At 43.1% G+C, this 13,211-nt stretch overlaps 1 protein-coding gene across 2 annotated transcripts in view; it reads left to right on the forward strand.

The window, feature by feature from the left end:
* PPP2R2B (protein phosphatase 2 regulatory subunit Bbeta) overlaps window positions 1-13,211 on the forward strand; it is a 280,594-nt gene that overhangs the window by 233,994 nt on the left and 33,389 nt on the right. For both annotated transcript variants that reach the window (XM_069244673.1, XM_069244674.1), the window contains exon 5: window positions 3,251-3,428. In XM_069244673.1, the coding sequence (XP_069100774.1) occupies window positions 3,251-3,428 (178 nt within the window). The remainder of the gene's footprint in view (window positions 1-3,250; window positions 3,429-13,211) is intronic.

Consider the following 13,211-nt stretch of genomic DNA (forward strand, 5'->3'; position numbering starts at 1 on the left):
GGCGGGCAGCAGACGTAGAGCCGGTGACAGGAAGCAGATGACAAAGCCCCGTAAAAGTTAGCTGCAAGCGCTGACTTTTATGGGGCTTTGGCTTCCAGGATCCACGGAAACGCCATAAATAATGGCCGCCGTAGTAAACATAGAGGAGGGCCGCGGGAGCATGCGCAAAGAAGCCACTGTTGCGCATGCTCCCGCGGCCCTCTTCTATGTGTACATACTGCGGCCATTATCATAGGCCGTTTGTTGTACGTCTCTGCGGGCCCCAAAGGTCGGTCCGTGGGGCCGCTGGCGGCCCGCGGTCCGTACTTTGAGTAACGTCGGTATAGATCATCCCAAAGAGTTGAAATTCGAAAATGGATTAGTAATTATTATCATTTATTTTTATATGAAAAGTCAGAGTGGAAGGTAGGAGATGTGGCCTAATGACTAGAGCTGCTGACTTGGGGAACAGGTTCAAGTCCTGGCAAAGGCACAACATCCTGTGATTCTAGGCTAATTACTTAATTCCCCCATGCCTAAATAAAAATGCATCTGGCCTTGTGTAATGTAATTTGGTGCCCTTGTGCCAAGGTCACGTTACATAAAATCGCCAAAAAACATAGAAGGTCAGTAGATAAGGGACCTTCACAAAATAGCTTGCCCACTTTTTTAGGACATTGCTTCTTGTTGCACCAATTGTAAGCAAACGAATTTGATTACACATGTTTATATATTTGACACTAAGCTGAGACTGCGTGGCTGTTCACTACATTTGCATTGTGTTTCCTGGTCCCTTTGGACCACCCATTGGTTTAACATAAGTTGAAAACCATGACTGCTTCACATACTAGAGTGAATACAACTATTTATATTGCATGCAAGCAGTGCTTATTGTGAGCCATTGGTTGCAGGAGGGTTGCACCAGCACTCATTATTGTGGACAGGGACCTATTTTCAATTTTCAGACTTTTACCACAAACACAAGAGAAAAAGGCATACATGGTAGAAAGCATGAAAGAAAAAGAACCGAAAGAATGAGATAAAGTGGGAGTGAATGTGTGGTGGTGGATGAAAGAGGCAAGAGGTGGACTACACAGCTTTGGTAGTCTGCTAGACTGACATTCAGCCGTATCCAAAGGATCCCTGCCGCCGCGCCAGAAACAAGGCTGAGCCCCCAACTGGAGCACGGCGGCTGGAACCGGATCGACGCTGCCCTCACGTTTTCCTCATAACCTAACCTCCGCCCTCACACCTCGCAAGGTGTGAGGGTGGAAGTTCCTGGCCAGCCCGACGCACAACTAGTGCAGAGGGTTCAGACCAAGGTGGCCCGATTCCTAAGGGGCCGCGCTCCCCCCCCCATATGTTGTGGGCGCTTTTCCAAATGACAGAAACAAACCTCATTTCTAAGTTGCCGTGCAAAAGTTATGCTGCGATGCAACCTGTGGATTGCCTATTGAAGTCTGACTTGATAATTGCATGAGGGAGTCTTGTTTTTTCTTTTAGTTTATTGTACAATAAATAAATGTAAAACTTTTAAACTTGCTTGAATGAGAAGTGCAGTGTTTATATATAGAACTACTCCAAAATAATATAAAGAAATAAGGAGTACCGTCTAATATGTTAATGTATTGCCATCCCGAGGTTCTCATGATATTTACAAACCATAAGGCTTTCAGTCTTGTGGTTTATGATGTCAGCAGAACCCCTTGATGTCCATATCGGATCGTATTACGAGGCTACCTCTTGTGTAAACTACCTCCCCCCCTGTGTAACTGTGCAGGGGCAGTTCTGACTTTATCCCATTCTGAGAAGGCTTTATGCAAATCTTGCTGGCCAGCTACTTCCTTCCACGCCCACCCTCCACTCTGATTCCGTATGCACTGACTTTACCCACCTCAACTAGGCCACTGCAGTTCCTCACTCCCCAATGTCCTGCTCCTTAGCTTGTCCCTCATCTGATTCCCCTACAGACCCCGTTGTACTTCTACTACAGTCCCTTTGCGTTCACCAATGCCCTACACTCACCTGTACGGCCCTCCTCAACCAACTCTTGCACTGATTGTCTGGTTCTGATCCTATATTCCTCGGTAAGTGCTGTCTGGTTCTGATCCTATATTCCTCGGTAAGTGCTGTCTGGTTCTGATCCTATATTCCTCGGTAAGTGTTCTGATCCTATATTCCTCGGTAAGTGCTGTCTGGTTCTGATCCTATATTCCTCGGTAAGTGCTGTCTGGTTCTGATCCTATATTCCTCGGTAAGTGCTGTCTGGTTCTGATCCTATATTCCTCGGTAAGTGCTGTCTGGTTCTGATCCTATATTCCTCGGTAAGTGTTCTGATCCTATATTCCTCGGTAAGTGCTGTCTGGTTCTGATCCTATATTCCTCGGTAAGTGCTGTCTGGTTCTGATCCTATATTCCTCGGTAAGTGCTGTCTGGTTCTGATCCTATATTCCTCGGTAAGTGCCTTGGTTGATATATGTAACATGATCTAAAAAACGTTTGCAGCTGACCACATTCTTGATATTCTACTCATAGTCTGTGTTCAGAATTATCGCGGTTATGTTTTCTAGTTGATTGTCTGCTAATAATTTAGATAGAGTATATTACTTGAGTATCTACACTCAGTGCTTGGACACTTTTGAAATTAACCTTTACAAAAAATGAAGTACAACTAAGAAAGATAAATGTACGCCTCCATATCTTGTGCCCTTTAATGTTCTTTTACCCCTGCTTTCGTCCTTGTGCTTGAATCCATTACCGGACTGTAGGCATGCGACCAAAAAATTACTATAATGACCTTACAGTGCTTTTTTATTGCTTTGTCTTTTATTGCGACAATTTTTTACCCCACTGTGTCCGACAAATGCTTTAGGGTTCTCCCTTTGCTCTCTTTTGAGAGCTTTTTTAATAGCACCTACCCAGTCATTCAATAAATCCAGCTACACCGCAGGCGCTAACAGCCATGCACATATCTAGCTCTCTGGTACAGTACATAAATTGCTGTAATAAGACAACTGTGGAACCTGGAAATCACCCCCTTCTAATTAAACCTCCTTAGTGGCAGTGCCATAAGCCAGGATTATGTTTCTGGGCAATTACAGGGGGCTACGCAGCTGAAATCATAATTATATTGTGGCGGCTTGTTTTGGTTAGCCATTTATCAGTGAACGCAGGCCAGTCCTGTGGTATGGACTACGAGTGCCATAGGCTATTGAAAAAATACTCTGGGTGTTGTGCTTGTCTCCTCTGACCTTTCCCTTTTCGTTGGCAGGTTCCTGTATTACGACCCATGGATTTGATGGTCGAAGCTGCACCGCGAAGAGTGTTCTCCAATGCCCATACATATCACATTAATTCAATCTCCGTGAACAGCGACTATGAGACGTACATGTCGGCTGATGACCTACGGATAAACCTCTGGAACCTTGAAATAACCAATAGGAGTTTCAGTATCCTTTTCATGTGGGAAAACATACCATGGGGTGAACATCCAACCTTCCTGGTGACGCCTTGGGTCACTACTGTGCCTTGGTACTGGGCGCAGCTGACTTTGAGGGAACCATGAGACTTTCCTGACAGGCCATACTGATCTAAAAGGCCGGTTATTACTTTTATTTAGGGCTAGAAGCTCTCTTTTTGGAAACTTATTCTTGCTGACTCTCACCTCAAAGGCAAGATTAGAAAGTAAACAGGGATCGGTGAACCACATTCATTCTCTGCAAGTCCCCTCTTTGCTCTAAGCAGCAGCCAGGGTCTTAGGGAGAGACTTTTTCAATCCTTTGAGGTAAACAAAGGTCAAAGGGAATGTGACGTCTCTTTCAGTACCTATGTCATTTTGTTGAGGAATGCCCACAAGAGGGGTAGGACACGATCTGGGCCGGAGTGTGTCTGACTGTGGCGGGTCCAACCAGTTATTCAGGGCCACTGGCCTGTTGTAAAATTGGCCTGTAATCCTAAAGGTCTGTGTTGATATCAAGGTACTGTGGGCTACAACCTCAAGGAAGTTAATGCAGGATGTACATTGTTGAGAAACACATTTATAAAACGAATCAGATAATATTCAGCCCTGAATTAATTAGTAAACTCTTTTTTTAGTTGCATGCAGAGAGAGCTTGCATCAGACCTGGCAATATTGGCAGCCAGGGCTTCTTTCTTCAGGCAGATGCACGTGCCAACCAACCGAGACAGCGCAGCCTGACAGCATGGCGGGTCTCTGCTGCACAGCCTGCTTGACAAGGTGTTGAGTTTGTCTGCACAGCTTGGGTTTGGGGAGGGGCTGTAATGGGGTAGAGGAAGGGGAGAAAGGGAAGGCGGGGGGTCTTTTCGGTTTTTGAAAGACAGATGTCAATGGGGGGGTTGCAATAGAGAGAGATGAAATATTAATACTGCAGCCTAATTCTCTTTACACACTGCAGACACAGCCAAAACGCTAGATGCGGGCACAGATGGAGCTGACACACTACCTGTTAACACTCTCCTTGCCAAGTAGTGTAAAAAGATGTTGGAGCGCTGAACTGAGTTAATTAGCAAATTGGGATTTGCCGCAGTCCAAATTTGCTGTGCTGAGGCGAGAACCGCAATCTGTTACAATACGATTCTTACACCTAGGTTGGCAGCTCTGTGTTTTTAAGATAATCTTTTTTTTTTTTGTTTTACTTTGAGCAAATTGTACCTTTCAATTTGAGGCATTCCAAAAAATGTAAATTTCAGTTTTTTATTTCCACTCCACCCCAATCTCAATCCTGAAGTTGGAGTTACATTCGTGAATCCAGTGGCTTTGTCACTCCACTGCCTATTATATGGTATTTATAAAAATTATAAAGTACACTGTTCCAACAATGTAAAAGTGGAGACACAAATACAACACAGGGGAACTTTATAGCCAGGAGCAGAAAAGACCTCACACACCCAATAGGATGTCAAGCTTCATCACTGGGCAAGCTCCTCGTCAGACCGGCACTGCAATGTCTGATGGGCCACCCCTTAAAAAAGGGAGGGCTCCTAGCCGGAGATCTTTTACCAATTATAGTTATGCAGAGGATGAACACAAACTATAGGTGTAGTCAGGAGAGAAGAAAAGTGGAGAGTAAAATTGGCTCTAAACTGAAACCATCATATTTAATAATTCAGAAATGTGTTTAGGCCAAGGTTAAAAAGGATATAGGGAGTGCTAGTAGAGAAAATGCTCAAACGCACTTTCACTTCATGTGGTATCCAATCTCCTATAGTGCTAGGCCGACATGTTTTGCGTCTAAGGGGTTAAAAAGGATCCAGTGACGCTTCATCAGAACCAAAAATCATAACTTCTCCTTATAATATTACATAGACCCTAGTGGGATTCAATTTAGCAAATATGCTCCGGTCACTTACTCATACCAACTACACATCTGGTCAGTCTAGTCGAAAGGTCGCCCTGTGAAATATAAACAAAGGCAATGATACGCATTCTATAAAAAGTGGTGCATGAAAGGTAGTTTAATAGTGTGTGAGAAGCACTATAGGGTTAATGTGCTCGTAGATAACCTGTGTGAAGGCAGTAAAGATAAATATAGACTTACCGTCCCAAATTAAGATAACGGCTCCATAGGAATGCACGCGCCCAGAAACAGGTATGCAATACTAAACAAAATATTATTTAAAAAAGGCAAAAATTTGTCAAGCATTAAAGTATTAGACATCTAGTCATATCACTTTGGTAGCCATGACCCACAAACATCCAAGTCTCCAACTGTAATACCCATGATTCAGTCACACTGGGAGAATCAAGTAAATATGTCTACTCCAGAAAGTAGCAGAAGTTTATCAAGTTCAACACGTCTTATCAAGTTCAACACGTCTTATCAATTCAAGATGGACATAAGGAAAAAAAAAGATTGGACGTGGAGAAAATATGAAAAAACGAATACCAACTTTTAGTTGAAACAGGGAAATATCCCTGACACCAGCATTGCGTGTTTAACTCAAATAGCGAAAACTGCATTGCTAGGTCCCAAACAGTGCCAATATAGAGAAACCAAAATACGGAAATACACAAATCAAAGTAGGAAAAACGTTAGTGTGCAACTACTTACTCACGTTGCTCCTGTTAAAGACCGGGGACCTACCCGGGGGCCGCGTTCCTGCAACGCTGTTGTTTACATAGCAAGCGGAACTACGCTTGCCGTTTCAATGCAGGGCTTTTTCTCTGCCTTAACCACACATGTTCTGAACTATGCGCATGCGTGGTTAAGGCAGAGAAAAAGGGAGAGCGCATCGGGAGAGGATGCGGTCAGGTAGGTGGGACTGGGGCAGGGTTGGTGTAGTTGGGCCATTTTTTTTTAAGAGGTTGGGTGGTCAGGGTAGTTGTGTTTTTAGGGCGGGTGGGGGGTCCAGGTAGTTATATTTTTTTAGGGTGGGTGGGTCAGGGTAGTTATGTTTTTAGGGCAGCTGAGGGGGTTGGGGTAGTTAAGTTTTTAGGGCAGGTGAGGGGGGTCCGGTAGTAGTGTTTTTTGGGGTGGGTGGGAGGGGGGTCAGTTTACTTGTGGTTTTAGGGGGGTAGGAGATGGGGTAGTTATGGTTTTAGGGTAGGGAGTCAGGGTAGTTATGTTTTTAGGGTGGGTGGGGGGTCTAGGTAGTTGTGTTTTTAGGGCAAGTGGTGGGGGCCAGGGTAGCTGTGTTTTTAGGGTTGGCGGGTCGGGGTAGTAGTGTTTTTATGGCAGTGGGGTAGTTATGTTTTTAGGGCGGGTTAGGTAGATATGTTTATAGGGTGGGTGGTAGGGAGTCGGGTAGATATGTTTATAGGGTGGGTGGTAAGGGGTCGGGTAGTTATGTTTTTATGGCTGGTGGTGGGGGGTTGGTAGTTATGTTTTTTAAGGCGGTGGTGGGGTAGCTGTGTTTTGTAGGGCAGGTAGGGGGGTCGGGGTAGTTATGTTTTTTAGGATGGGTGCGGGCGTTCCACACATGCCTTTACTAGGCATGTTTTTACAACGAAAAATCATTGTAATGGCATGCATGGAAACAACACGGTCGTTGTTCCAACCGCGTTGTTCAGGCATGTGTGGTTCGCTCATGCGTTGTTCCATCATACAACTGGCCTTGCCAGGAATGGAATATTCCGCTACAAGAAGTCAATCCGGCCACTGCATTAATGAGCAGGCCGCAGTTACCCTGGGTCATTAATATTGTTCACATGCTGTGAAGCGCACAATGACTTCCATTAATAGCTAAAAGCGCAGTTGCCTGGAGTATTGAGCGTTTTTGGCAAAAATTGCTCTCAGATTTTGCACTTCTGGGCACAGTGCAAGACTCGCCAGGTAGCATGAAATTATCGCTCCGCCCACGTAGGTGTACAATGTGTCAGTCCAGTTCAGAGGCCAGGGTCTTCTAGGTAACATTATCACCTTATCAATCATTACTGGCTGGATATGGACCCAAGTGGAGGGCTCGTTTTATGTATTGCCCAGCAGCCTAGCCAGTAAAACAAGGTAGACGGATTCATGCAAGTATCGGCTTTGGCGCATTGGGGTTCCCAGGTTTGCAAACTACAAGCGGCTCAACTTTAATCCTTCTGAGGTGGATGAATGAGCACTATGTCTGCTGTGTAACAGCAGTTCTGAAAAAGGCATTTATTTTTCTTTTTGGTGCATAAAGCGTCTGTTAAGACTGGAAATCGACCAGATTGAGGTTAGTGCTTCTCCTGGTGGTTTACACGAGTGAAGAAGACACTAGATTCTTGGCAAGGACTGTGCACTTCACAGCTACACCCATGTACCCCCACAAATATTGCTTGACCATGAGCACATTAAGCCCATGTGTCCAAAGTTGTTGCTTCACAGTTTGTTCTACTAGTGCAGCGAAAGGCCGTGCAGTTCAAAGTTTCATCTATTTACTTCAAAATATGTAAGAAATGTCTTTAGTGTGGACCTGGTATGTTTCTTGGCTCGTTCTTAGAGGAGGGATCTGGGCATATTTGTATATGGTTATGCCTTCACCATTGGGGAAAGTGCATTGCTACTTTGTAGGAAGCATTTTGGTGTTATGTGGGATTGACCATAGGGGTGCTCTTATTGTGTCTCATTAGACACCTTCAGGAACACCCCTGGCTCCTCGACACACAAGCATGCACACTTCACTCACCCACACATACAAAGTACACCATAATACTGGCCCTGACTACCTGAACAGCCGCATTCACTTTATCAACCTTCCAGACACCTCCGCTCTGCCGGTCTCTCTCTAGCACACAACTCGCCCATACACAAAATCAAAGCCAGTTGCCAGTCCTTCTCGTACCTGGCCTCTAAATTCTGTAAGGACCTCCCACAACACACCAGAGCCTCCTCCTTTCTTCTTGACTTTCACAAGAAGCTGAAGACATGACTTTTTGACTAATCTCTCTTGCGGATCTCACACACCTGCAACAATAGGCCTGGATACCTCCATGGGTGATTAGCGTGTTATAAAACCACACATGAAATGACATAACATAACATGACACTGAGCAGTGTGATGAGGAGGAGCTATGAGAGACAGTTATACACATTATAATTAGTATTAAGACTAAACATATAGGCAGCTACACATTAATGGCCTTACCAGAGAGACAGCAGGATTATGTGCTCATGTAGACCAAAAAAAAATAGGAAGGTAAATGAGAAGTTCCAGTAATCCAAATGGCACCATGTGCAAGAGATTCTGTAAAATGCATAAAATGATACCATATGAGCGGGAATGGGAGTTGGTGACATAAGCATACGCATCTTTTTTGAAGGCAGAGATTCTCCCCTCTGCTATGCAAATACACCTCATGAATGAATAAAGAAGCTGAAGAGGAATCAAGGTTGGCAACCTGAGCAGAAATGAAACATTGTTTAAGAGACCCAGATTTCATTGCCACTGTTAGACCCAAAGAAGCTAAAAGTCTGGGCTGGGGTTTTCTCTATAAGCTCCTTTCATGATCATAAAAGGTGGACGAGCACCAGTCATGCGAGCCCTATTCAGGGTATGGCTCAGACCCTAGATAGCTTGCCACCTTGCATACCCGAAGGTGAGAGATGAGGACAGGACAATAACAAACTGGCCCTTGTTACTTTTTGTCTTCACCCCTCCACACAAGCCCAATATTTTTTCTTAGATGCATGAAGACAGCCTTGCTCTTGTTAGTTTTACATGAGGATGCTGCATCCTGTCCATCTAAAATCTCTTCCCTGACCATTTCCTCGATCATTATTAGTAGAAAACACAAATAACAACTGCATTATTGTGTTTCTGATCGATGTGTAGTGGAAACATATGTAAAAACAACTAAATAAGAGAACCCAGGTGTGATGTTGTTGTTGGAGGATTGAGATCATCTTGTCAAACAGGGCAGTAGGGACTGGCAGCTTTTCAGATGTAGTCTGATGGGCTAATGCCTCATTTGCAAACGTTGGGACGTGCTGATTATTTGTTCAAATAACTTCAGTTAACTCACCCTTCCTTCTTTAAAGAGTGGACCACATTATAGAATTATTAATCAACATTGTTCATTTAAAGCTGTAGAAATGTGTGAGACTGTGGCAGCAAGTGGTCTATAACAACAATCATTGGTAAAGCCAATAGGTCTCACCTTAGTAATCTGGTATAGTTATTTTTTTATTTGCAGCACATGCTGCAAAAATGTGAAGAAGAAAAAAGAAAATGTTAAGGCCACATTCTTGCAATGTTAATTTTTAAATATTTTTTTTTTACTTGTAATTTAAGTAGAATGATACATGCTTCATAAATAGCTGAAGTTTAGTAGCCCTTTTGAGTTTTAATGCACATCAAATGAATGTATGATTCGTATTGTTAGAAATAAAAGGTACTATCTTTGAATTACTGTAACATAAGGATGTAGGAGAAATAAAATAAATAAAAATGGATCAAGAATGGAATGTAAAAAGCATTGGCAATGTTAAGGATTGGCTGACCCGTTCTGGCATTGAATTGCACTTCTTTTTAGGCAGATGTGCACATGTGATCAGTTGACATGCCATTACTCACGATGCATGATTGTCAATGGATGAAGCTGGTCGACCCATTGCCCTATGCTCTATGCAGTGGTGGGTGGACGCACAGTACAAAGGCACTTCAGCCACTGGCTGCTTTACCCATGACAAAACACTGATTGGCATAGCTGAAAGGCTGTCAGACAACACTCGATCCATTGGCTTTGGCAATGTTTGTTTTGTTATATGAAGGTGACGAGACAGCTAACGATCTAGATCAGATCTAAGAAATTGATTTCACGTTTGCTCAGATGGTTCTTGCTGTATCTAGGCCAGACCTACCAAACTAATATGCCATGTTAGCTCATGGGAGGAGAGTAAATTAAACTGTTGTAGCTGCTTTGCCAACAAGAGCATTAGGTAATTTTATATGGGAAAGACAAAAGTGTACTGCTTTAGTGCAGATTTTCTGTTAATTCAGTGGCTGTGAAAAAGTGTATTATTCAAGATATGAATAAAACATGATTTCTTATTATGTAAAAAGCTCCTCCTACAGGTGACAGCTCCTATTTGCAGCAGATTTAGCTCAGTGATCACTCAGTGCATTATAGAATACTAAAATCTCGCAAAGTGGCTTTTAGACTACTTTCCGCTTAACTGTTGTATAATGTTTGTGATATGCACTTGTGCTGTCTTGGGAGTAAAATGGGAATTTTAAAGGTTATTGTGGAAATTGATAGCTTTGCACCTCTCTGGTGGCTCAGAAGGCTATGCATCATCTGGGAATAGCACATGGCCCTACATGGCACACTCCAGTGTGATTGTCTTGTCTGTGAGGGGTACAGTTTAGCCGATGTTTTTAGAAGAGTATTCTTGTATGTATGTATTTTGTATTTGCATGGTGGAGTCAATAGAATTTAACAAAGCTTTGTAAAATGGAACACATTCCCTACAGAAGGGTTGTAGGTTCTAGCCCGAGGTTTTCAAGGGAAGCACAGAAACATCAAATATTTTCAAACAAATAGGGAAAAGGTGTTTAGGGTTTAAAGTCCACTTAACTATCGAGGTTTTTAGCCAATTAACTCATAGGCAAGGACAGCTCCTCTGCTATGGGGGAGGAGCTTCTCTCCACCGCCAGCAGCAGAAGTTGCTAAACTTTTGCTATGAACTATAATAAATTAGGTTTATTATTGTTTTATAGTAAAAGGGGCGGGCTGTGGGGGTGTAATGAGCACAAAGGGGGAGTGCAGAGCACTCCACCTCTGTGGTCATGTATGTTTGGCCCGCTGTCTCTGGCCGGCCAAACACACATGCGCATTGGGCTCTCTCTAACCCAGCAATACAGGCAGGTTGGAGACAGCAGGCAGAGACTTTAACTCTGACTCAGAACAACCTAGCTGGGCACTCCGTCCAACCCTAACTCTGCTTTCATGCTGGCGGCAGCATGAAAGCAAAGTTAGGATTGCACGCAGGGCAGGTTGTGGGAGCCTGTGCCTACAGTAGAGGAGAGGAACGGAGCAGATCACCGGTGCGTAAGGTAAATTATTTTTTTTCATTATTATATTTTGTTTTTGTTGTTTCCCCCCGCCACTCACCACCCTGCCCCTTTTCCCTCCTGCGAGCAGCCACTGCACATAGGTGCATTTTCAAGAACGTTGCACAGTGAATACTATAGAGATTGTAAAAGTGCACATTAAATCAAGTTAGTAAATTATACCCCATTTGTAAAATTACAAAATACAGCAAGCTCATGAGATACTTACTAGTTTGCTACCTATTAGGCCTAGATTTTAGTCCCGGAATCCATACTTGACCAAAAAATGTGGGTTCTTGAACAAACCACTTGTTTTCCCTGTGCTTTGGTTCCTTTGTGTTCCAAAATCGAAAGCTAGAAGCAGGGTGAACAAAAGTAATACGAGCATCAACATAAAGTAGATAGTACCAGTTTGTTGTACTGGTAATTACCTAGAAGTGGTTACTTTCACAATGTTGTGCTACCAATGCTTTGACCTCGCTTCACTCAATGCTAAATAGAGGCTCGAGTTTCAGACTAGAACATATCCTGCATTTTTTGCACTGATCATCCACCAGTAGGAGGCAAGCTGTTGTATTAGTCAGAAAAAGGCACCTGTTACCGCATTCTTGAATTTTTGTTAATCATTGTCTGTTACCACTCCAAACCACTTCATCGACACAAGGAAACATTTTCATGAAAAATGGGCATTCAAAATAGAAACATTTCGTGGCAGAATTGGCACTATTTTTACGTATTGCAGCTGCAAAATAAATATGTGGGAGACCAAAGCACTTTTATGGTGTACTTTTAAAGTGTTACAGATTAAAACCTTTTATTGTGACAATTTTAGCAGCCACCTACAACACTAGGTTCATCGTATTTAAAGAAATGTTCTCTATAAGGAAAAGTTTACATATAATACCCACTCAAGAACTCTGCACCGTCTAACACATTGTGTTGAGTATGGCAGCGGTATCTTTGAAATTAGCAATACCTTGATATGAAATGCTTTATAACCGATTGTTAGCATAACATGACATTAAAATTGCCGCCCTGTCTACTGGAATCTGAAGTAGCCAAAGGAAGGGGTCTGGCCTTCTGTGGTTTCAGAGGACTTTGAAGACCTCACTGTGCACAACGTTGGGGAGTTGGGAAAAGTTGGAGGCTAAGCAAATGTAGATGGAGTCTTCACCTTTCTACTTAAGAAAATCAAAGAAATCCTACAAACAAGGCATAGAACAAACACATTTTGCACACAGACAGGCGCTTTTGTAGTGATCACCTGGCTCACTACCACCCACAGAACACATTATTTATTAATATATTATCCTACCCAAATTATTCCAGCAACTATCCAATGTGACCAGCCCAAAGAATATGAAAGACAATAGAACAATATCAGCACATCACTTTTACTCCACTCAATGAGACCCGGAGAATCAAAAGGGTCACAGACCCTGAAAGTGCTTTGGGCCCCAGAAATAAATTAAATACGCTACAAAAATGCATTTGCCATAAAATAATCTGTCTTATGTGGACATTGCATTCATATTGTTTACACTAAATGGACACTCACAGATAGACATAAGTCGGGGTCAGAGGCTATTTGAGCTTTATGCTCTCACAAAACCTAACCATCAAAGGATCTCGCTGAAGTATCTTACCAAAGGATGTGCAGCAGCAGTTATTGGTCTAAGGTTTATTAACAGACAGCCTTTTCCCACTTGTTGAAGGCTTGAATTGAAATTTACCACCTATACCCCAAAACC

Source organism: Pleurodeles waltl, chromosome 7 (assembly GCF_031143425.1).
Source record: "Pleurodeles waltl isolate 20211129_DDA chromosome 7, aPleWal1.hap1.20221129, whole genome shotgun sequence".
NCBI lineage: Eukaryota > Metazoa > Chordata > Amphibia > Caudata > Salamandridae > Pleurodeles > Pleurodeles waltl.